Consider the following 21,989-nt stretch of genomic DNA (forward strand, 5'->3'; position numbering starts at 1 on the left):
TTGTGTGATACGAAGAAGATTTTCATAAATTAGGTGACTGATGAAACACAAATCGTCGAGCTTAATATATGAAAGGAAAAACAAAAAAAAAAAAAAAAAAAGANGAACAAAGTTTTTTAAAAAACAACCATTTTTCGTAAGGAAACATTGCATCTTGTTACGGTTAAGTTTTGAGAATAAAAAAACTTATTGTGTAATAAATCGTGTCTAATTATATATAACGTCCTATTGTGTTACAAACAGTTCATTATAGTTGAAGGATATATTTTTCCTATTTTGCTCTTAAAATATTTACACCGAATTAAATATTTTAATTTATATTTTAAAAATAAAAAATAAAAATCTTTTTTTTTTTTTCATTTGATCAAATTATTTACAAAAGTAATAATATAAATTGCATTAGGTTTATAATCCACGGCTATTTTAAACAATGTAAAAAAACAACAAAAAGTTCATTTCTAGAAGTATAGAATTTTTTCCTTATTTACGTTTGTACAATTTTTCATAACTAATAGAAAGAAAAAAAAAAAAGAGATTAGTAAAGAGAGTTGTAGGTAAAACATGTTGCTACAATGGCATATACACAAATAACAAGGGAAGGAAGTAAGGTAACATTCAAGAGCTTACTTTCACTAAAGTACCCCGACAACGTTATCGTGCCATCAGCGATGACTCGAGCTATAGTTCCAGCTTCGGTGGAAAGTAGGCCACCATTAAAAGTCCCACGCGAAAGTCTCGACGACATAACTCGAGAGAGAAGTGACAAGTTTACACCTGCATCAGTTGAAGACTTAGAACCATTGTTCTGACAATTTGATGATTCAAGAGACTACATTATTACCTTCAAGGATTTCAGCAGAAACAAAGGTGATTAGAGCTGAGCACACATATTGAGGTACTGAGTAAGGAATCGAAGTATGGAAGCTTAAAATTATGCCTACGCAAACCATAATTTCAGATGCAAGAAGAAGTTGCCTACAACAAAATCACACCAACTTGTGAAACTTTTAATCTTTTAATCAGATCAAAGAACAGTAAATAACAAGGTAAGGTAAATTAAAGTAAAGTAAATTCAAGTTTTGGGGTACCTTTCTTCAAATAAGTTACTGAGGTAGCTCCCCACAATGATGTTTACAGGGAGCACTGTCAAGCCAAGGCATGCGAGAAAGACTGCAACATTGGTGGTCGACCAGACAAAGTAGTAGCCAGTGATTACACTTGATTCGGCAAGTACAATCTCCATTGCATATTTTAGCATAAAATATACAAATAGTTGCACCTAAACCCACACAACACCATGTTCATCCAAATTTTAGTATCGTATGTAATCATTTTAGCTCAAACATTTGAACTGACTTGATACCCATATAATGGTTTCATAGCGTTCATAGGTCAAGAACATTCTTATATAAAGTCATTTCTCATATTGTCTATTCATACAATATATCAAATATTAGAAATATTAGAAAGTGTAACCGCCCAAGCCCACCGCTAGTAGATATTGTCCTCTATGGCCAACCCTTCCGGTTTCCCCCTTAAGGTTTTTAAAACGCGTATATTAACGAGAGATTTCTGCACCCTTATAAAGAATATTTCGTTCTCCCCCCAACCAACATGTCATCTCACAACTCACCCCCTTCAGGGCCTAGCGTCCTCGCTGGCACTCGTTCCCCTCTCCAATCGACGTGAGATCTCACAATCCACCCCCCTTCGGGGCCCAACATCCTCTCTAGCACTTGTTCCTCTCTCTCTAATTGATGTGGGGTATCACAATCCACCCACCCTTCGGGACCCAACGTCCTCGCTGGCATATCGGCTGGTATCTGGCTCTGTTACCATTTGTAAGAGCTCAATTCTACCGCTAGCAGATATTGTCCTATTTGGACTTCCCCTCAAGGTTTTTAAAACGTGCCGACTAAGGAGAGGTTTCCAGGTTTCCTTTTCACACCCTCCCAAACATAAAATACAAAAAGAAGATTCTAATAAAACAATGATATTGCAACTACTATGATAAGAGCTCACCACTTCACACAAGAGCACTTTATCAAAGGATTAAAAACTCTAATGAAAATTGCATCAAAGTAAGAAGGGTAGAATGTACTAGACCTTGACAGACGGTGTAAGTAACTTATAAGCTGATATTATTGAATCGACTGGTTTGCGATTTCTTTCAGAAGATCCCTCATCGTCGTCGTCGTCGTCATCATCATCACATTCTTGGTCGGCACATTCTTGCTTCGCATGTTCGTTTAAAAGTAGCGGTCGTGTACAACCATTCTCCAAAATAAGTTTTACAGTTTTCCCTACATCAAAGGAACAATTCATTCCTCTAATAAAATCAATATGCCAATTAAACAGCTAAATAATATGATATAACAAGTTAATCCATCAATATGCACAACCATATGCTAAATGAGAAGTTTAGTTGACAAACCAGTATTAGGTTCCGATGGCATGAGCGAAGGAGGCTCTTTGAAACAAATGCACAACCATACGAGATAAACGAGCCATGCAAGAGCCATGGTCCAACCAGGCAAAGTGTCCTCATTGAAAGTAATAGATGATATCTTGAAATCTCTTCGAAAAAAACAAGCAAGAGCTGGACCACATGCCATCCCCAGCGCGCTTGCACTAACAAATCCAGCAGAAGCTTGCATTCGTAACTTTAATGGCACGCAGTCGGTAATATAGCGCCTGTTAACTGCTCTTGCAGAACCCAACCTAGAATACAAAAAATAGATTCCCCAAAGTTCAGAAAAAACAACCAGTGACAAAATTTAAATGCCTGATCCGCGGTGACCTACCCACAAAAAAGGCGGCCAACGAGAAGAATAGTGATTGACTTGAGATCATATGCCAGTGCATACAATGTGTTTCCCACAACAAGAATGATGCTACTAAAAACAAGTGGCTGCATGTATGATCTGTTTGACCAAGAACTGAAATAAACAGAAGAAAACACCTGTGCCACAGCCATTGCCCCAATCACAATGCCACAGACAGTAGCGGCAGCTCCCAGGCTCATGGTGTAGTTGTCAGCTGTTGGGACAATAATATATGTATTTACCATATACAAAAATGTGTTTCCCAAGTTCAGAACAAGTGACATAAAATGATATCTTTCATCAACGTAGTTCTCAGGAGTATCTGATAATCCATCTTCCAAAAGCATCGCATGTTTTCCCAAGAATTGAAGAAAATTTGTTGAGTTTGATAATCTGTTTAGAGCTTCTTTGATGGATTCAATTACAGGGGCCTGCAAATAATCAATCTTTATTGAGAAGAATTCCACTTATAAAGAAGAGAAAAAAAAAAGTAGCCTTAATCGAGGCTCGACTCCTTCTCTGGAGTCCTCGAACAAAGTACATCTTTTGTTTGACACTCGAGTTACTTTTGACCACTCCTTCAAGGCTCACAACTTTTTTGTTCGACATTTGAGAATTCTATTGACATGGCTAAGTTAAGGGCATGACTCCGATACCATGTTAGGAACCATAGACCTCCACAGTGATGTGATATTCTCCACTTTGAGCATAAGCTCTCATGGCTTTACTTTTGGTTTCCCAAACGGCTTCATACCAATGTAGATGTATTCCTTACTTATAGACCCATGATGAGAAAAAATCATCAACATCCCTATCATAGAAGTGGATGCCTATTTCCGCAAAATAATTAACTTCTTTAAGCCTTGATATTGATCATCCTACTGAAATATGATTACAAAAATAAGTTGAGCAAATTGATAATAAAGCTTCTAATGATCTGTAAGAAAATACCTGATGTGAAAGGTCAAGTTGATCATATATTGAGATGTAACTCCCTTTATGATCTTCAAGCTCTGCAAGATTACGAAATATGGCACCAGCAACAGCAACTATACCCTGAGCAATCAGCTTCAAGCTATCAATGCTTGGATGCACCATTTCAAGAAACTCAAAGAGACTTATAATTCCCAGAAACCTCTATATCAGAATGTTACAAGAGGAACATGGAAAGAAAAGAAAATTGGGCATGTTACCACTTGCTTAAAAACTTGTTTCAGTTGGGAATGAGGATGATTAGCACGAGTTTTGACATAATAATCTGTAAACTTGTAGCCAAAACGTTTATCGAACTTCTTTAATATCTTGCGTAGACCAATTGCATTCATCTCCACAAAAGCGAGAAGCCTCAGAAGATCTTCTCCAGCTGCTCTGTATTGTTCCTGTAGTTCATCAACTTTTGTTTCTGTAAGCTGTTGGGAAAGGCCATTTTGTTCTTCACCAAGTCTAGATAACCTCCTTGCAAGTAGTCCTTGTTGCTCCAACAAAAATAATACAATCTTTTCAATCTGGAATAGCAATTAGCATGCAATTATTATGAAGATCAAATTTTGAAATATAAAAGATATGATCTACAAGGTAAACCAAGCCCTCTTCTAACATTAAGGACCCTTAATTCCGACCGCCTGCTTCAGGATGGTCTACAAGGTTCCTAACTACTTTTCTCAATACGCATCCCCTATTGTTTTTTTGTCCGAGCATGTAACCGCTCAAACTCACAGCTAGCAGATATTGTCCACTTTGACTCGTTATGTACCGCTGTCAACTTCATGGTTTTAAAACACGTCTACTAGGGAGAGGTTTCCACACCCTTAGAAGAAATGCTTCGTTCCCCTCTCCAACCGACGTGGGATCTCACAATCCGATCCCCTTGAAGGCTAGCGTCCTCGCTGGCACACCTCCCGGTGCCTGACTTAGATGTGCCTCGAATAATATATAAGCAAAACCAATTGCAACTTTAACTAAACAAGTAGAGAAATTTATTAACTTATCATTCATGTATGTATACTTGCCTGAATATCTAATAATCTTGAGAAGTCTCTGAGCACATAGTAGTCATTTTGTGTTCCAATCTCTATTTGTTGGGTATATCTTTTAACTTTCTTCTTCATTAACTTATAATTAATATAGTACCTGTCATAAGAAAAATGAACATGTCAACATATATGGATGGTATTTGCACCTGTAGTCGCATGATCAAGATATTTCATATGAAAAAATGTGCCATGAAATATGTGCAAAAATAACGAATTTTCAATGCACGAGACTATTCTACACACAATCTAGTAGTCACGAACTAACTACACTAACATTGAAAAAAAGTTGATGTACAAACAATATGAAAAAAGATATCAAAAGGGAGAGTTGAATGTTCTTAATTTGACTCACTCAAATGCAGTTGGGACTTTTCTGTCCGAATGTGTAGTCTGTAAATTGCCTCAGTGACATGAGCACGACTCTTATATGCACAAGACTATTAGTTGATGGGTGTGTTAAGGATTGTTGGGAGGGAGTCCCACATTGGCTATAGGAATGATCATGGATTTATAAGTAAGAAATACTTCTTCATTGGTACGAGGCTTTTTGGGGAAGCCCAAAGCAAAACCATGAGAGCTTATGCTCAAAGTGGACTATATCATACCATTGTGAAGAGTCGTGATTCCTATCAGGGTGGGCTACCTAATTTGCAGTTGAGTCTTTAGAAACTTTATCCTTTCCAAGCCTGCTAGGGAGAGATTTCCACACCCTTATAAAGAATATTCGGTTCCACTCTCCAACCGATGTGGGATCTCACAATCCACCCTCCTACAGGGCCAGCATCCTCGCTAGCACTCGTTTCTCTCTCTAATCGATGTGAGACCTCACAATCCACCCTCCTTCAAGGCCCAGCATTCTTGCTCGCACTCGATCCTCTCTCCAATCCACGTGGGTCTCACAAAAAGTACTTGAAAAATTGCTTCACTTAAACAAAACTACTTCAAAATCATCCCAAACTCAGTATACATGAAATGGTGCAATGAAAAAACGACATGCATTATGTTACTAACAAACAAGTGGTGAATATATTAGTTGAGCTTAGACATACTCTCGCCATTCTGGAATCTGCGATTCTCTCAACTTCTTGCCAAATGCGACCATCCTTCAGACAGCAAATAAAGTCACCATTAAACATGAACAATTGATAGAATAAAAACCAACCCTCTTCCGTTTTGGAAGTACTAAACATGAAGGATACATAATCATTTGGTAATATGAGGATGGCGGGGAGTTTAATGGAGGGGAAAACCTCCATTAAAACACATCCTTTGAGCTGAACTTGCATAAAAGCAACAGAATTAGAATCAATAAAAGCTGAGAGTAGTGTAGCTTGCCTTCAATCTCTGTCTTCGGCGAAATCTTCGAATGTAAAGATGAAGACACAATATATTAATGGAGGAGTTGCAGTTTAGAAAGCTCTGGTTTTTGTTTTTGTAGAGAGGGGGAGCGTGAAAGCGGAAGTGTTTCTTCCACGGCCACAGACTTATTTTATTAATTTTAGTAGATTTATTAATACTCTGAAATGGTATCATTATTTTAAGACAATCAATAAAAGGGGAAAAAATGATATGCATTAAGCATTGCAATGATGAATATTTGGTTGATGTGAAATTAATATAAAGTGAAGAATAATAGCGGCTATGGGCATCACAACTCATCCAGTTACTATTCTTAAAATCATTTTGTTCTAGAAATGCTGTAAATGAGTCATAATGATCTAGATTCTACCATATCCTTTTTATTTACTTTTTTTTATTCATCCAATTTACTCATAATTAATAGTCATTTTATACCCAATAGCTAAGGTTTTGATCTTTTTGGGATTTACAAAGGAAAATGTCTGGGCCTGGGCTTTGGTTTACGGACTGGGCTTAACTCTGTGACCCACGACGGCAGCGCCAGACCAGTCGCAACGAACCCTGTTCCCACGGTCTCGCGCCAATTTCTTTCTAACCGACGAACCAGGTAACTCCAGGCTTGTAGATTTGTGGCGCACCCAACCCCTGGTCTCGCAGCAAGAGCGACAATGGCGGATCCCACGGTGCTCCCCGCCACGTCCACCACAGGCGGCTACAGAGTATAGACCCGACCACGAACGACGCATTTCCGAACGATCTCAGCGAAGTCGAATCTCTTCGAATACGAGCAAGGACCCAAACTTCTTTCAAGGATCAGTAAGTAATGTATTTTCTTTTATTTTGCAATGATTATGGTGTTTTTCTTCATCTCCTTCGTAATTTTCGATTTGTTAGTCAATGAATTCAGATTGTATATTGAACTACTAGAAAGATGCAGAATGAAGGCCAAGTTTGCATGCTTTAATTCGTTTAAGGGAAAATTTGAGCAGACTAAGATTTTTTGCCTTCTTGAAATGTATTTTGATTTTTCCTCACAAAAGATGAAAACTATTGTAAAGACTATGAGGAACCAACTTAAGTTTCGAAAATTGGAAACTAAAAGCCAAAATCTAAATGGTTATCGAGACCTTAGGAATGAGAATGAGAATGAGAAGCCTTGAATGATGGATGATTTGGGAATGAGATGCATGTGTTTGTATAACTAAGTCAACTTCTTGAGAAGGAATTGATAGAAGTGGTATGGAGTGGTAAAATTTTAAATTCCTAATAAGATTATTGTCTTCTTATGGACCATTTTCTGTGAAGCTTCAAATACTCCCGTTAAGATGTCATAGAGATGCTCAAATTGGATTGTGTTTCGCAAAGAAAAAGGGACAGTTAACAACATATGTTGTTCCATGGCCAATTTAGTGGTGGATACTTGATGGATCAACAAAACACAACTTTATTACTATCTATTGGGGGCATGGTTTCAATTTTATGGTTTAGTTTGACACAAGATTCTTTTGGAAATGTTATCGCTGAAAAGAAACTAGAATTTTCTTCTTCTTCTTCCTTTGAAAAGTTAGACATTTGGAGATGGTGGTTGAAAAAGGAAGATCGGATGCAGCAAACTGGTGCTGCAGCAAAAGAATTCTATAGTTACATACCTTTTGCAATTAATCTAAATTGGAGCATTTTCTCTTACGCTCCATGGAATGTTTTAACTAATCTCACTCAAGAAGTTTATTTTTGACAGACACTCTATTTAACTTTTCATACTTTTCATTTCATCAGCAGCTTTCCCAATTCCCTGAACTTCTTGTTTATTTCAGAGATATGCTATTTCTTGGAACTGTTGTGGACTCTTTAGATTATTTAAATTATGCATTATAGATGCCTTGACCCCTTCTACTTTATACTTCGTAATTAGCTATTGCCCCACTTACAAAGATTGTTAAGGTATTAAGGGTGCATTTGTAATTAGCTCAAAGGTTTGTTTGCAAGGAGTTCGTTGTAAATAGAGTGAATGGGAGGAGAGGAAAGCAGAGAACTGTTTAATGGCGTTAAGTTTACGTAAGAATACTCAAGAGTGGAGTTATTGCATTCCCATCTTTCAATACTATTTTAGCTTTCTGGTTTCTATCACGATCTTCCCAAGTAGCTGTGAAACTTGTCTTTTTTTTTTTTTTTTTTTTTTTTTTTTTTTTTTTTTTTTTTTTTTTTTNCATGATATGTGACACTCAGAAACGTTTAAAAAAGATGCAGTTAATGCAGCACATACCTGCTAGGATAATGTTGGAGCTTCTGAAAACTTTTTTTGCTAACCTTTCATTAGTAAAATTTGTTTGCATGGTGTATAAAGTTCTTGTGATTTATCCAATTCATCCTGGATTCCGTTATACAAACCTGGTTTAACATATTTTTCCTTTTTAGATGTGCATAAAGGATCTTCAGGGTTTTGTACATGAGGATTTCTCTGTGTTGATGTTATATGGCTCTGCATCTTTTTCAGATCTGAACTAAGATCCTATAACCCTTGCAAACTTTAGTGCAGTAGCCGATACTTTGGGTTGACAAAACATGACAGAAGTATTCAGTTACACAGCATGCAGACAGTTGTCTCAGATGATATTTGCAATCATCTTCTTTCACAGTTCTGAATATATGTTAGCAGTTGGAATTCATGGGAAATCCAACGTAACTCTAAAGTCCCTTCTGATAAGCAAAAACTATCTGTTGGCGATGATGTTATGTTTCTTAGAGTACTTTGTTGGAATTGTGTTGTGTCCCGGTCTTAAGGAATACTGGTGGGTTAGTCAGACAGGCCTTGCAATGGTTGTAGTTGGAGAAACAGTACGTAAACTGGCAATCGTAACTGCAGGTCGGTCTTTTACACATCTGATTAAGATCTATCATGAGGACCACCACAAGCTGATTACTTATGGAGTCTATAGATTTATTCGTCATCCTGGATACAGCGGTTTCCTTGTGTGGGCAGTTGGCACTCAAATCATGCTCTGTAATCCCATTTCAACAATTGGATTTGCTGTTGTGGTTTGGCAATTCTTTGCTGAACGAATTCCATATGAAGAGTACTTCCTGAGACAGTTTTTTGGCCGCGAGTATGAGCAGTACACGAATCGGGTACCTTCTGGAGTGCCATTCGTGAAATGAAGGTCGAATATTTGGAGTTGGAGTGATCATTGCATGGTTCCGTTCTTGAGGTATTGGAACTTTGCACCGGGAGTTGTTTTTGTGTTGTATATTAAGGCGCTTCTGACTCATGGTTTCTGGGATTGCATCTATGAGTCAAGCCTTAGGATCTACTTGTAACATTTTTGTCAATTATGATGGAAATATATATCATTTAAACTAATTGTGAGAATTTGGGTACTCGATTTATTCATTCTTGTTAAAGCAGTGGTTTCATTGAGCTTTTGTTCAGGCGGTGGTTAGGTAATTTCTGATCTCTAAGTTAAATATATATGAAATTTATTTGCATGTGTTGCATGTTGTCATATGTGATGAATGTGATGATTGTATATGCATTTGTTATGTGAAGTGGATTGTAAGACTTCATGTCTATTTATGAACGGATAGAAAGAAAAAAAAAAAGTATTATGGCAATTTTCCATTTAATTTCATTAGCATGAAGCGTTAAATTTGGTGAGGCTCGACTCCACTGATTGGGTTCGTTGTTTAATTTGAAGGATGACATGTTTTTACACGAATCAATCTCCGTGTATATTATGTGTATTTATATCTCACTGCATTAGAGGAGGTTTGGCGATCTACAAACTTTGTTGCTTATTTTATTTTGAAGTTAGTATTTAGATTCTTGTACTTTAAACAATAATTTAAATAAAGTTTCTTTTGAAAAGTTATTTTTGTTCTCGATTATAAAAAATATAATTGGTTTTTCTGGAATATTAATTCTCTTCAAAAGTTAAATGCATGTAAAAATACCCTCAAAAAATAGAAAAAGTCTGTGGTTACCCCTTTTTTCTTCCTTTTTCATAATCAACATTTAATGTATCTTTCTTTGACTATTCAAAAAACGGAATGAAAACATAAAGGCATGCAAGTCAGATTTGGCTCCAACCTTGATGATCGTAGTTGGTGAATAAAAACTCAATGAAGATTATAGCTGTTCGGCTTCCTGGAAAATTGAATCAACACGAGCTTCATCATTACTTAGTACGTAATAATAACAGCAACATTAAAAAGAACACGGTGTGATCCTCAATCAATTTACAGAAACGATTCATAAGTTTACAAATACAGAAGAAGATGAAGAATCGAGGCAGAGGCAGAGGCAACAGAGAGATCCTCTGAGATGATCGTCGATGAATTTACAGAAGCGAATCGTAAATGGAGAGAAAACAAAAGCGGATTAAGTGATTCGAGCTACCTGAATAAGAGCTTCCTGGAGTTAAGCGATGGCGTAATTTTGATGAGTAGTCCAGGAAAGACATCATCGGAATCCTGAATCTGCGGATTGTAGTCGACTATGAAAGGATCGTCGCACTTAGCGCTGATAGAGTGCAACGACTCGCCTTCTCTAACGAGGTAGATGTCGTCGCAGGGACCGGATTGCGCAGAGGCGAGGAGCATGAGCGCCATGAAAATGAAAACAGAGTAGCAGGATGTTGAGGAAGCCATGGGAGAAGAAAATGAATTTGGAATTTGGTTTTTTTGGTATAAAAAGAGGGAGAGGAGGTGGAGGTCAGTTATGGCGGTTTCGAGAAGTGGAGCAGACCACAAGGAATTGAACGCCACCACCATCAGGGGATGTTTCCTCATATTTATATATATATATATATATATATTCGTTTTCTTTGTTGAAAAACTTCTTCTATTTTAATTAAGAATATGAAAATTCAAACCATACTTAAACTACCAAATTATATTATGCAATGAAACTAATCAAACTGCACGGAACTGTTCATCCTCCACGATAAAATCTTTTAGAAGTCAAATTAATAAATATATATATATTTACAAAAACAGGAATTAATTGCTTAATAATATGGAAATTCTCAAAACAATTAATTAGAAAAAAAAAATGGACATAAATAGTTATTAAGAGTCACATTCCCGTCAAGGTAGGCTGCATAAATTAAAAAATTCAAACTTTATATGGGAGACCGGCTGCTTTAGGGAACAAATCTTTCCGTCATTTTTTAATTTATTTTATAGTTACGTCCTCAAAACTATATAATATATTATTTTCCCTAAATAGTAAAATAATTAAAGTAATAATTCCACACCAACCAATTTTCTTTAACAGCTTAATTGCCATACAAATTAGCTTTCACTTCTCTTCCGTCTAAAAATTACCTTAATCTTAAAACGTTACATTTTTTACCCAATAATATAATATTATATATATATATGTGTGTGTCCAAACAAAACGTACGTAATAGTTATTATTAAAATGTATTTTTTTTTTTTAAGTCTCTGTCTCCTCTTCGACTCCAGCTGCATTCCTTAGAGCCCAGCCGAGAGAGTAGGCGGCTGCCGCCGCAACTGCACCATTAAGCACCGTTAAGGCGACGGAGAAGCCATAGTTTCCGGCGGCGATCTTTGCTCGGGCGACACCTAGAAGCACAAGTGCAAGAAGGGCCAGAATGCAAGCCCCACCGAACTTAAGGGTCTCGTTATCGGTGAAAGGAATGAGGAGGATGAAGGAGAGAAGTGGGATGCAGCCGAACGCGAGAAAGGATCCGAACGTCGCCAGACCGTTCTTCCATGGTCGGTCTTTGCTGTCCTTTGGCGGAGCTGCCGCGCCTTTCTTCTCCTCTACCATTATGTGCTTGTACTTCGCCATTATGTTCACCACCTGACGAGTTTCATTTTTTTATTATTATTATTTTTTTTTATATTTCAAAAAAAAAAAAAAAAAAAAAAAAAAAGGGGGAGAGGAAAACAAAGAGTACGGTAGAGGCATCGTGAAAGTCCATTCCGAGAGACTGGTAGTGTTGAAGGAGGAGGAGCTGCTGATGTTCAGGGCGGTTGTCGATGTCCCACTCCGTCGCCGCCCTCTCCTTCACGGTGACAGCTCTCTCTGTGGTGGTGGCCACGTAATCTCCGAACCCCATGGATATCCCATCCGCTATTAGGTTGGCAAATCCCAGCACCAGCACGTCCACTGTAATTATGAAAATTAATTAAATTGGATTATTTTTTTTGGTTATAAAATATGATTAGATTTATTAAAAAAAAAAACAAAAAAAGGAAAAAAAAAGAAAAAGGGTGACCGGCAGAGTGGCGGGTAGCGGAAATAGAAGCAATGAGAGAGAAACATGTAACAATGGCGTCCAGCCCTCCGTACACGATGCTTTTGGCCAGCTTTCCGTTCCACGGTTCATTTGGCCTTTTCTTCACCTTCCTGTCGTCTTCCGCCCCGATTAGCTGCTCGCTGGCCGCACCCACGCCGGTTGATGCTTCCATTTCTTTACTTTTACACGGTTGTTGGTCGTAGAGACAAGGGATTTCGGTTTTTGAAGGAAACTAGGAGGTGCTTACGTGTCACAATGCATGAGAAGCAATTGACGTATGGCATATATTAACATAGTGTATTGTTGGTTCAACTTGTACTAGTGGTGTAATAGATATTGTCTAATTTTAAGTCGTTTTTATTTATTTTTTAACTGAAGAAAAGAAAAATCATAATATGATGAAATAATGTAAATAAAAAATTTATGGACATTAAATTTAATCTATAATTAATAAAAAAAAAAAAAATGTTAAGAGGATTCAATTTTGAGTTTATTCACTTTTGAAAATGAAATGAAAACCAACATAAAATTGAGTCCATATTAGTGAAAAATATTAACTATTTAAATAAACAAAGTCATGTAAGAATCTTTTTAAAGAATCTTTTATTTAAAAAAAAAAAAAAAAAAAAAAAAAAAAATATCGAAGTTTAGGGTAAAACAAGATATTTGTTTTGGGTGTTATTAACGCAACGAAGAATAGGGTAGTGATTTTTGGTTCATCATCCAATCTTGCTTTTCTTCTGCAAAAATTGTCTACCTTAATAGTGAGAGAAGGAAGATGGAAGGCATGGCAGAAGGAGCAGCAGCACCTTCATTGCCCGACCTTGTACTCTCGCTAGAGCAAGCATCGTTCATGGCCAAGCAGCTTTCTTCTACCTCTAACCCAGCCCATCTCCTCCAAATCTACAATTCTCTCCACCAGGCCAACCTCAACCTCTCCGTTTTTCTCTCTACACCTCACTACCCCCAATCTCTTCCTATTCCTCCCCCTTCCATCAACGATAATCTCCTCTCCTCTGCAACCAGTGCCGCCTTCAACGACAGCGGCAACGAGCCGATGCAGGTCGGCGATGACGAAGATGCCGATGCCGATGCCGATGCCGAGCAGAATTCCAAGGGCACGATTGAAATGGTTGAGGAGAAGATGAAGGATTGTTTTATTAAGAACAAGCGGGTTAAACGAAAGCTATCGCCGTCGGCCGCGGCTATGGCGGAGGAAAGACGAGTTCATCGTGATAATCGGTTTAGTGCGACGGCGAAGGGTTTCGATCCTCATGTTGAGAGATTGCGGGCCTTGGACCTGATTTCCCAGTTTCATGCGTGAGGCACAGACGTAGCCAAGTTTGAAAAACGAGATGGAAGAATTTAGTCGCATTCTGGTGAGGCTCTGAACATTTCAAATTGTGTTATTGCCATTGCTATTAGCTTTTGATTCTTCAATTAGCGTTGTGGAGGGAACTTGAAATTGAGGCAATTGGAGGCCTTTTGGTTCCATTAGCATTAGGAAGATACTGAACACATTCCTTGCCCCTTTTGATTCGTTTTGTTTGTCATGATCCATTTCTGAACTTCTCCTTACGCTTATCAAATTTGAAACCTCGCGAGCAGTATTTTCTGAGTTGATCCTTACAAAATTTATGAGAATGCAAAGCATCACACATGCCCTTCTCACTTCTCAGTTTGTGAATTAAGTGCAGTTGGTGTAAGTTCAACGCTTCCACTAGCCTTGATTGGTTATTGCGTATACTGATACAATCAGTTTTATTCTTGTTCTCATTATGGTAATGTCTTTGTTATTTTTCATTTTTGGATTTCTGGTATTTCAGCAAACTACGAGGCCTTGTATACTTCTCTGATCATCCTTATCTGCGTCCATTGCTTTAATTCTATTTTATGTTTGCTATGCGAATTTATTGATTGGTGTCACTGAGAAGTTAATGCATGTTTCGGAGCTATTATGAGAAAGAAACTTCTTGCCTTGTAGAACAAAACTTTTGTGAAAACATATTTGGATAGCTGTTACATACAATTTTTATTATCTTGTTATCTTCAAGTTTGTTTTCATGGTTGAATATGTGTTCAAAACAACTGGAGTTGTTCTTCCTTTTAAAATCACTGAAAGATAATATCAACCTTTAAGCAAGTGATTTTTCGAACTATCTCCCAGATTGCCCCTTAGTGTTTATTAAATTTTGATTCTTTTGGTTTATTGAAGAAAAGCCTTGAACTCAAGTTTTTGGTTTTCTATTCTTATGTTTCCTTTTTACCGTTTAGTTCTTTGTTGCAAATTTTTATCAATTTGGTTAATTTAAGAAAGACCTTGAACTCTATTTTCATGGTGCAAAAAGGGTTTCATGGTAAAGCTATGTTCTCTTCATTTTGTTTTTTTTTTAGCAAAATCTATCAATTTGTTTGATTTAAGAAGGGATTTAACGCAGATTTCTTGATCCATAAAATTTCATAAGGAAACGTTGGCCAATCAGAAGATGAAAAGGAACTCATGAACAAAATTGTAAGAAAGATGATTCAAAAATGATTTGAATTTCAGGTAGCATTCATAATAGGAGGTTTAGCATTTGATACAGACTTTTTCATTTTGATTCATCTGTTTTTATGCGGTCTGAGAATCTTCTTTCTATATAGGGATGGAGATGACAGGTAGGCTTTGTAGGGGGAATTGAGTGCCCACAAGAAGGTGCACGGGTCTCAATGCCAATATCAATGCTCAAGAGTAATGTAACGAGGGTCTATGTGTCATTAAAGGTTTATTGCCAGTTTCTTTCAGAATTAGATTACCAAGTGAGCCACTTTGCCAGAGATCTGAGCTCTGTCGGTGCCAACAGGGCTTCACCATGCCTTCGTCAAGTGTCAATATGTTATCAGTTTTGTGCTATTTTCCTTTCCCCCCATGGCATGATGAAAGGATAGCGGCGTTGAAGAGACAGCATCACGTCTGATTTCTTTTGTGCACATAAATAAGCAGGGTGTTAGAGCACGATCAACTGCTACACGAAGGCTGAGGTTGACTTCTCTGTACTGTTTTATCTTGTGTATAATTGTGTTGCATAGTCCCCAATTTGGGTCTCACTCATTGCAATATGCTCATGGCTCACTCCACTGATCTCCAAAGATACTTGGCTCACGCCAAAAAGTCAGTTTTAGGGGACTATACAGATTTTAATTCATTAATGTTTCCGTTGTATTTTATCCTCCATGTTGTCTTGATTGCGTGCTTTGAATAGTACAATACATTTTCTATGTTTTATAAGTTTCTTTCGTGGCTGTGGCAGTTCCACAAAAATAGAATTTAGTGATGTAAACTTCTGGTTTAATGAAATCGCATGTATATGTGTGGTTTGATTTAGTTTTTCGAAAGAGTTGCAATGTTCCAATTTTTTCCTTGAATGTGATATTTTATTGAGATATTTCACGCTGTTTTGCATACCTAAATATCTTGACTATTCAAACTATTGAGTCAGGCTAATTTAAAGATCTCAAAACATGTGAATGTTTGTGCGAGCAGGAAATGCCTACAATGTGACTAGGTTTGTCCATTAACTTCATTCAATATCCTGGTTTAAGCTCCAGGAAAAATGTTCATTGCTGCAAGTTTCTGCCAAGCTTTCATTTGATATGTTATGTTTGAATGAGGTAAAAACTTATAGAGATACATATCCACAACATGATGAGAATTCATTGCATTGTTTGCGAAGGCCTAAATCTACACTACCCAATGCAAAAGAATATGGAAACACTTCTGTACAGAAGTATGGGATATCCAATGATGTAATCATGCTCCTACCTACCCAGCAGTGAAGCTAATTTGGTCATCGTATTGTTTCTATCTCTCTTTGAACTGAGGAGTTTACTGGAACGGATTCAAGCTGTGTCTGGTTGCTTGTGTTGCCCTCCGAACGGTTGGGGCCAGGTAGAAGCCAGTGTTGAGAATGATGATCGGTTGAAATCTCAGAACCATCAAAAGACTGATCTCTGCTCACTGTCATTGGTCTTGCAGGTTTTGTTCTAGAAGAGGCTTGCAATGGCAGCCTGCAAATTGGGCATGTAGATTGCTTTCTCAGCCAAACATCAATGCAGGAGCGATGAAATCTGTGACCGCATTTGGGCATCATTCTCAGTACTTCCTTCTCTTCATACTCACCCAAACAGATTGAACACCTGAAAGTGGAGCACAATAAGCCATAGTTTAGTGGGTCAGGTTATCTATCTATCAGTGCTCAACATCGTCTACAGAACTGTAAGCCTAACTATCTATTCTTATGCTAATGAATTAAAAGTTTTACTTACTGAGCATCTTCTACAGAATTGAAAGCCTCTCGATTGAACTTCATAGTTGGAATAGCGGCAATGAGAACCTGTTCGAGACCACTTGCCCGAGACCCTGGCTGGCATCAAACAACAAAAAAGAATCAAGAAGCTCATCATTTTGACATATAGATGCGAGACAATGGTATCATTCTAATCCTTGGCTACACCAGTAGACTGAGTAGCATATGATAATTAACCAATGAGATTTCATGATCTACAAACATATAGAAAACGCACTGTGCAGATCCAGATTAAGAGAGATGGCATTACTTCTTACCTGCTGCTCAAGATCCACCCTGGATTCAATCTCGTAATTGAGGCTATTGGATTGAGATGAACGAAGTCGACCACAGATGATTCTTGTACAGATGAACACTATGAATGTGGCACTCATTCCAAACCCGACAACAGTGGTAATAAAGTTCATACCAGAACCCGTCATCTCGAAATCTGAAAACCCAACTGGGAAAATCTCAGAAACTTAGAGAGTTAGAAAGGGGAATCCTGGGGAAATGGAATGGAAAAGAAAAGAAAAGAAAGGAGAAGGGGAAGAAGAATCGTGATATGGCTTGGAGGTGACTCAAAGGGAACTGGGGAAAATATTGAAGAAATATGAAACGGATGGAAGGGGAAGGAGAAGATGACGGTTGTTCTGCTGATTGGAATAGTTGTGGTGGTGGGTCCATGAAGGGAGAATGGAAGTGGGAGATTTTGATATGGAAGGGTTGAAGAAAGGAGTGTCAGAAATGGCGGCAAAAAGTCTGAAACGATGAAAAAGAAATAGCGATTTTGATGAGATTCTTCTTCTCAAAGAGCTAACGTGCGATGGCAGGCTAAACAGAATCTCAAGGTTTTTCTCCATCCCTCTCTCTCTTGCTCTGTTTCTTTGTGGCCTTTTTTTTTTTTTTTCTTTTTTTTTTCTGATTGATTGCTATCTGATTTTTTTGTCACTTTTGGATAAGGCCGTTGGAGATTATTTGAAGCAAATAAGATTCCTGTCCACACCTTTTCTTTTCTTCTGTTTTTCAATGGTTTTATTAGGCTGTCATATGAAGAATTGTTTTTTTTTTTTAAATATATTCTCTTCTTGCAATTACACTGCTTTGAAATTGATGAAGCTTGAAAAAAAAAAAAAAACTCATAAAATCTGTTTCTATGAAAATGTTATACTATTATTTAAGCCTTCTAGTAATAGTGATTGTATTTTTTTTTAGTGTTTATTATTTGTAATTGTGCAATTCAAATATTCAGATAGAAATAAACATTTACACTTACTTATCCCATGTTTAAAACTTAAAAAAAAAAAAAAAGGGGGCAGTTTCGAAATTTCTTGATCATTCAAGAGGTTCCTACGGTAGTTTCACCCCTAGCACTTCAGGATTTTGAAAATTCGTGTGGTACACGTGGGTTTGATGACAACCCCCAGAGAAAAGGGGGGAAAAAAAGTAAAACGCAATTACATGAGTCGTTTCAAATGTTGCCACGTCACCACTTTCCAATTTTGAAGGTCTTCCTATCCCCAAGCATATTCAAATTTTATCTCAACGTTTAGATTCATTATCCACCGTCCGATCCTCGATCACATTCTACATGTTACACCGATGGTCAATCCACCGTCCGATCCAGAATCAGGTTCCACATTTAACATCTCATTCCCATTCCCCAACATCTTAAATCTAAATCTCTCCCTCTCTAAGATACCGTCAATGTAAAATAAGTTGCTCTCCATAAACAGCCTGAGAAGATGACACTAAATTTTGACATTTTCTTCCACTAGAGACACAGAGAGAGGATTTATGATGGAAGTTTGTTTTTTCGAATATGTGTGTTTGTTCCCAACTCTCCCTGTTTGTTTGTCTCTTTCTTTCTTCTGTGGAGCTCTTCTTTTGAGCATTTTTTTGAATTTTTGAATCGTTTTCGACCGTTTCCTCTTCGAGAAAGCAAAAGTCGCGCCTGGGCTACTTCTAATTTCATAAAAATTGCAACTGAGGCATCTGGGTTGTCTTCGTTTCCACCAAAAACTGAGTAATAGACAGAGATTCTCAAGAGAAAGAGAGAGAGAAAGGTAAATATATTGATTGAAGGTTTAGATATTTGTTTCTGATTTGAATCTTCTTGCTATGATTATTGCAGTCTCGTCAACTCTTAAAGATTAGTTTTTTATTTTTTTTTGTTCTGTTTTCTATTTTCTCCTTCGGCTCTGTCTTTCTTCTCAGTCTCTATCTTTCGTTTTCTTGATCTCTGTTTGATTGATAGGGTGCGATGTTTTTCCAAATGGGCTATTGCAGAAATGTCTTTCTACTGATTATTTCCTTGGATTTTACTGAAGTTTCCAAGAAGAAATAAGTAGTATTACTCTTCTACCAGCTGTAGATTGTGACCCTTTCCCTAGCTTCTCTTCAAAGGAAAGTCTCTGTCTCTCTCATAAACGAGGCCAAAACGGTAAATATGGCGAAGTTAGCAGCTTTCCCTTTTCCTTGCAAAATGAGAACCGTTGGATTTAGTTCACTTCCACTCCACCGTCATTCATAGAATAGAAATTTGTGGGATTTTTGCAATCTAATCTTGTGTCGGCTGTTTTATGTAGAAGGGACTTGTGGGGGCTTTCTTTGATTCTTCGATGCTCTTATCTTTATGCTTTGCTCATTTCTTTTCGTTCTTTTATTTTTAGATACCTAACTTTAAAGGAATTCCAAAAGTAATTTATAATTTACTTGTCTTTTGATTGCAACTTCTCCACCGCCTTTTTCTGATTATTTTTCTCCATTGCCGCACATCGTTTCTTTTTTTAACTTTATAATTGCTGCTGGGAGAGTTCAGTTCTGATCTGAATTTCTATTTCTCTTGATTCCTGTTTCCAGGTTTGAATCATGGTGGAAGAGGGAGGTGTTGATGGGGGTTCGGGTGAGGCAGAGGCAGAGGCAGAGTCGGCCGAAGAATGGCTGCTGCAAGCTCAGAAGCTTGTGCCTGTGGCTCTGGAGAAGGCTACGGAGGTTAAGGTGTTTCCAGGGAGGTGGAAGATGATTGTTTCAAAGCTCGAGCAGCTTCCATCGCGGTTATCTGATTTGTTTAGCCATCCTTGCTTTTCAAAGAATGTCCTCTGCAAGGAGCAATTGCAGGCTGTTTTGAACAGCTTGAAGGAAGCCATTGAATTGGCGGAGCTTTGTGTTAGAGAAAAATTTGAAGGCAAGCTTTGGATTCAGAGCGATCTCGACTCGCTGTCTGGGAAATTGGATTTGAATTTACATGATTGTGCCGTTTTGATTAAGACGGGTATGCTCGGTGAGGCTACTCTGCCTCTACTCTTGTCAGGTTGTTCATTGCAACAGGAGTCTACTGACTACAGCAACATAAGAGAACTGCTTGCAAGGCTGCTGATTGGCCATATGGAGGCGAAACATCGAGCTCTAGATAGCCTCGTTGAGATCCTGAAAGAGGATGATGACAATGTTTTGTCTGTCTTTGGTCGTAATAATGTTGCAGCTTTAGTCCAATTGCTTACTGCAACCTCTCCGCGTATTCGAGAGAAAACAATCACCATAATTTGCATGCTAGTCGAATCAGGAAGTTGTGAAAATTGGCTTGTTTCGGAAGGCGTTTTGCCACCTCTAATCAGACTTGTTGAGTCTGGCAGTGCTGTGGCTAAAGAAAAAGCAGTCATTTCACTGCAAAGGTTGTCAATGCCAGCTGATACCGCCCGGGCAATAGTTGGGCATGGTGGGGTTCGACCTCTTATCGAACTATGCAAGACTGGTGATTCTGTATCGCAGGCTGCTGCTGCTTGCGCGTTGAAGAACATATCAGCCGTACCTGAGGTTCGACAAACTTTGGCTGAAGAAGGGATCACAAGGGTGATGATAAGTCTTGTGGATCGTGGAATTCTGTTTGGGTCCAAAGAGTATGCAGCTGAATGCCTACAGAATCTCACCGCTAGCAACGAAGCTCTAAGGAGATCGGTCATCGCTGAAGGAGGTCTTCGCTGCATATTGGCACATCTGGATGGCCCTCTCCCTCAAGAATATGCAGTTGGGGCATTGAGGAATTTAGTCAGCTCAGTTTCAATGGAAGTTCTGTTGTCTCTTGGCTTCCTCCCCCGTATAGTGCATGTGCTCAAATTGGGTTCACTCGGCGCACAGCAGGCAGCAGCAGCAGCAATCTGCAGGGTATGTAGCTCACCAGACATGAAGAAGCTTATAGGCGAAGCCAAATGCATCCCGCTTCTCATCAAACTCCTCGAGGCCAAAACAAACAGTGTTCGAGAAGTCGCAGCACAAGCAATCTCAAGCCTTGTGACCCTTTCACAGAACTGCAGAGAACTGAAGAGGGACGAAAAAAGTGTCCCAAATCTCGTCCAACTGCTTGATCCAAGCCCCCAAAACACAGCAAAGAAATATGCAGTCGCGTGCCTTGGGTTGCTCTCTTCAAGCAGGAAATGCAAGAAGCTGATGATATCGTATGGGGCGATCGGGTATCTGAAGAAGCTAGCAGAGATGGACATACCGGGGGCGAAGAAACTGGTAGAGAAACTGGAAAGGGGGAAGTTGAGAAGTCTGTTCAGTAGGAAATAGGGGAAAAAGTGAGGCCTTTTGGATGCTTTACAGTAGTAGTTGTTTCATAAACTAAATGAAACAATAATGTAGTTTGGAGGGTAACAAACAGAAGGTTGCCAGTATCTGGTAAACTATTTCCCTTCAACTACCAATATACTTTCCTTGTATGTTTATCTCTTGCATCTGTAATATATTAATATGAAGAGATTAGCTTTAGTAATAGAAAATTAACATACTACAATTTAAATGTCAAATAGTAAATGTTACATGTAATATATTGATATGAACATATTTCAATTAGATAAGGTATTATATCATCGACCAAGGGGCTCAAGATTCAAATCTTCCTCTTTGTCGTAAGCTTTCGATAAGAATTTTAGTATTATCGAGGCCAGTGTAATCAAATTCAATGAAATCATAATATGGTTTAATAAAGGGTAATTATGCATCCATATTTTAAAAATAGGTAATTTTAGAAATTTATTTTGCGTCTAAAATATCTTAAAAAAAAAAAAAAAAAAAAAAAAAAAAAAAANAAAAAAAAAAAAAAAAAAAAAAAAAAAAACAACCAAATCCATTCAAACTTTGACTTTAACGAACTATAATTTTGTCGTTTTGTGTGGTAACAGTTAC

General features: G+C 37.9%; 6 protein-coding genes and 1 long non-coding RNA gene across 12 annotated transcripts; 4 read left to right on the plus strand and 3 right to left on the minus strand.

Moving 5' to 3' along the window:
* Positions 1-462: 462 nt before the first annotated feature.
* LOC111806426 (SPX domain-containing membrane protein At4g22990-like) lies at positions 463-6,345 on the minus strand. The gene is made up of 11 exons (XM_023691737.1): positions 6,194-6,345; positions 5,908-5,961; positions 4,835-4,955; positions 4,019-4,330; positions 3,777-3,881; positions 2,805-3,256; positions 2,435-2,721; positions 2,107-2,303; positions 1,089-1,279; positions 842-975; positions 463-774 (listed from the first exon to the last, which is right to left on the minus strand). Exons 2-11 carry the CDS (start codon positions 5,958-5,960, stop codon positions 536-538), a joined length of 2,091 nt encoding a protein of 696 aa, XP_023547505.1. The 5' UTR covers position 5,961; positions 6,194-6,345; the 3' UTR covers positions 463-535.
* A 482-nt stretch (positions 6,346-6,827) lies between these two features.
* On the plus strand, positions 6,828-9,619 carry LOC111806805 (protein-S-isoprenylcysteine O-methyltransferase B-like). Of its 2 annotated transcripts, none has more exons than XM_023692283.1 (2): positions 6,828-7,033; positions 8,633-9,619. In XM_023692283.1, the coding sequence occupies exon 2, from the start codon at positions 8,780-8,782 to the stop codon at positions 9,371-9,373; it is 594 nt and encodes a 197-aa protein (XP_023548051.1). In that variant the 5' UTR covers positions 6,828-7,033; positions 8,633-8,779; the 3' UTR covers positions 9,374-9,619. The 2 variants fall into 2 exon arrangements, with proteins under 2 accessions (XP_023548051.1, XP_023548052.1); XM_023692284.1 differs by having other exon boundaries at positions 8,712-9,619.
* A 1,925-nt stretch (positions 9,620-11,544) lies between these two features.
* On the minus strand, positions 11,545-12,672 carry LOC111806802. Its single transcript, XM_023692281.1, has 3 exons — positions 12,460-12,672; positions 12,139-12,350; positions 11,545-12,041 (listed from the first exon to the last, which is right to left on the minus strand). Exons 1-3 carry the CDS (start codon positions 12,650-12,652, stop codon positions 11,652-11,654), a joined length of 795 nt encoding a protein of 264 aa, XP_023548049.1. The 5' UTR covers positions 12,653-12,672; the 3' UTR covers positions 11,545-11,651.
* A 483-nt stretch (positions 12,673-13,155) lies between these two features.
* LOC111806806 lies at positions 13,156-16,285 on the plus strand. 2 transcript variants are annotated; one of them, XR_002816878.1, is made up of 3 exons: positions 13,159-13,859; positions 15,124-15,501; positions 16,004-16,285. XR_002816878.1 is itself a non-coding variant. In XM_023692286.1 (2 exons), the coding sequence occupies exon 1, from the start codon at positions 13,259-13,261 to the stop codon at positions 13,802-13,804; it is 546 nt and encodes a 181-aa protein (XP_023548054.1). In that variant the 5' UTR covers positions 13,156-13,258; the 3' UTR covers positions 13,805-13,859; positions 15,124-15,855. The 2 variants fall into 2 exon arrangements, 1 of the variants encoding a protein (XP_023548054.1); XM_023692286.1 differs by lacking the exon at positions 16,004-16,285 and having other exon boundaries at positions 13,156-13,859; positions 15,124-15,855.
* LOC111806804 (RING-H2 finger protein ATL7-like) lies at positions 16,040-17,397 on the minus strand. Its single transcript, XM_023692282.1, has 3 exons — positions 17,084-17,397; positions 16,786-16,883; positions 16,040-16,656 (listed from the first exon to the last, which is right to left on the minus strand). Exons 1-3 carry the CDS (start codon positions 17,246-17,248, stop codon positions 16,308-16,310), a joined length of 612 nt encoding a protein of 203 aa, XP_023548050.1. The 5' UTR covers positions 17,249-17,397; the 3' UTR covers positions 16,040-16,307.
* Positions 16,306-17,236, plus strand: LOC111806808. 2 transcript variants are annotated; one of them, XR_002816879.1, is made up of 4 exons: positions 16,306-16,408; positions 16,496-16,735; positions 16,802-16,948; positions 17,035-17,236. It is a non-coding gene; the product is annotated as an uncharacterized LOC111806808 (long non-coding RNA). The 2 variants fall into 2 exon arrangements; XR_002816880.1 differs by having other exon boundaries at positions 17,051-17,172.
* A 136-nt stretch (positions 17,398-17,533) lies between the features above and the next one.
* LOC111806801 (protein CELLULOSE SYNTHASE INTERACTIVE 1-like) lies at positions 17,534-21,603 on the plus strand. Of its 3 annotated transcripts, none has more exons than XM_023692278.1 (2): positions 17,534-17,656; positions 19,668-21,597. In XM_023692278.1, the coding sequence occupies exon 2, from the start codon at positions 19,677-19,679 to the stop codon at positions 21,372-21,374; it is 1,698 nt and encodes a 565-aa protein (XP_023548046.1). In that variant the 5' UTR covers positions 17,534-17,656; positions 19,668-19,676; the 3' UTR covers positions 21,375-21,597. The 3 variants fall into 3 exon arrangements, with proteins under 3 accessions (XP_023548046.1, XP_023548047.1, XP_023548048.1); XM_023692279.1 differs by lacking the exon at positions 17,534-17,656 and adding an exon at positions 18,032-18,871 and having other exon boundaries at positions 19,668-21,603; XM_023692280.1 differs by lacking the exon at positions 17,534-17,656 and adding an exon at positions 19,090-19,248 and having other exon boundaries at positions 19,668-21,603.
* Positions 21,604-21,989: the final 386 nt, after the last annotated feature.

Source organism: Cucurbita pepo, chromosome LG12 (genome assembly GCF_002806865.2).
Source record: "Cucurbita pepo subsp. pepo cultivar mu-cu-16 chromosome LG12, ASM280686v2, whole genome shotgun sequence".
Lineage (NCBI taxonomy): Eukaryota > Viridiplantae > Streptophyta > Magnoliopsida > Cucurbitales > Cucurbitaceae > Cucurbita > Cucurbita pepo.

Bases quoted from the DNA above. Each gene is read 5' to 3' on its own strand.
- LOC111806426 (XM_023691737.1), bottom strand. From the start codon at position 5,960: ATGGTCGCATTTGGCAAGAAGTTGAGAGAATCGCAGATTCCAGAATGG. The intron at 4,956-5,907 runs GTATGTCTAAGC...TTCTTATGACAG, and splicing joins CAGATTCCAGAATGGCGAGA to GTACTATATTAATTATAAGT. The intron at 1,280-2,106 runs GTCTAGTACATT...GTGTGGGTTTAG, and splicing joins TACTTACACCGTCTGTCAAG to GTGCAACTATTTGTATATTT.
- LOC111806805 (XM_023692283.1), top strand. From the start codon at position 8,780: ATGACAGAAGTATTCAGTTACACAGCATGCAGACAGTTGTCTCAGATG.
- LOC111806802 (XM_023692281.1), bottom strand. From the start codon at position 12,652: ATGGAAGCATCAACCGGCGTGGGTGCGGCCAGCGAGCAGCTAATCGGG. The intron at 12,351-12,459 runs GTCACCCTTTTT...TCATAATTACAG, and splicing joins CGCTACCCGCCACTCTGCCG to TGGACGTGCTGGTGCTGGGA. The intron at 12,042-12,138 runs GTACTCTTTGTT...GAAACTCGTCAG, and splicing joins ACTTTCACGATGCCTCTACC to GTGGTGAACATAATGGCGAA.
- LOC111806806 (XM_023692286.1), top strand. From the start codon at position 13,259: ATGGAAGGCATGGCAGAAGGAGCAGCAGCACCTTCATTGCCCGACCTT.
- LOC111806804 (XM_023692282.1), bottom strand. From the start codon at position 17,248: ATGACGGGTTCTGGTATGAACTTTATTACCACTGTTGTCGGGTTTGGA. The intron at 16,884-17,083 runs GTAAGAAGTAAT...GTTTGATGCCAG, and splicing joins GGGTGGATCTTGAGCAGCAG to CCAGGGTCTCGGGCAAGTGG. The intron at 16,657-16,785 runs GTAAGTAAAACT...CTCCACTTTCAG, and splicing joins AATTCTGTAGAAGATGCTCA to GTGTTCAATCTGTTTGGGTG.
- LOC111806801 (XM_023692278.1), top strand. From the start codon at position 19,677: ATGGTGGAAGAGGGAGGTGTTGATGGGGGTTCGGGTGAGGCAGAGGCA.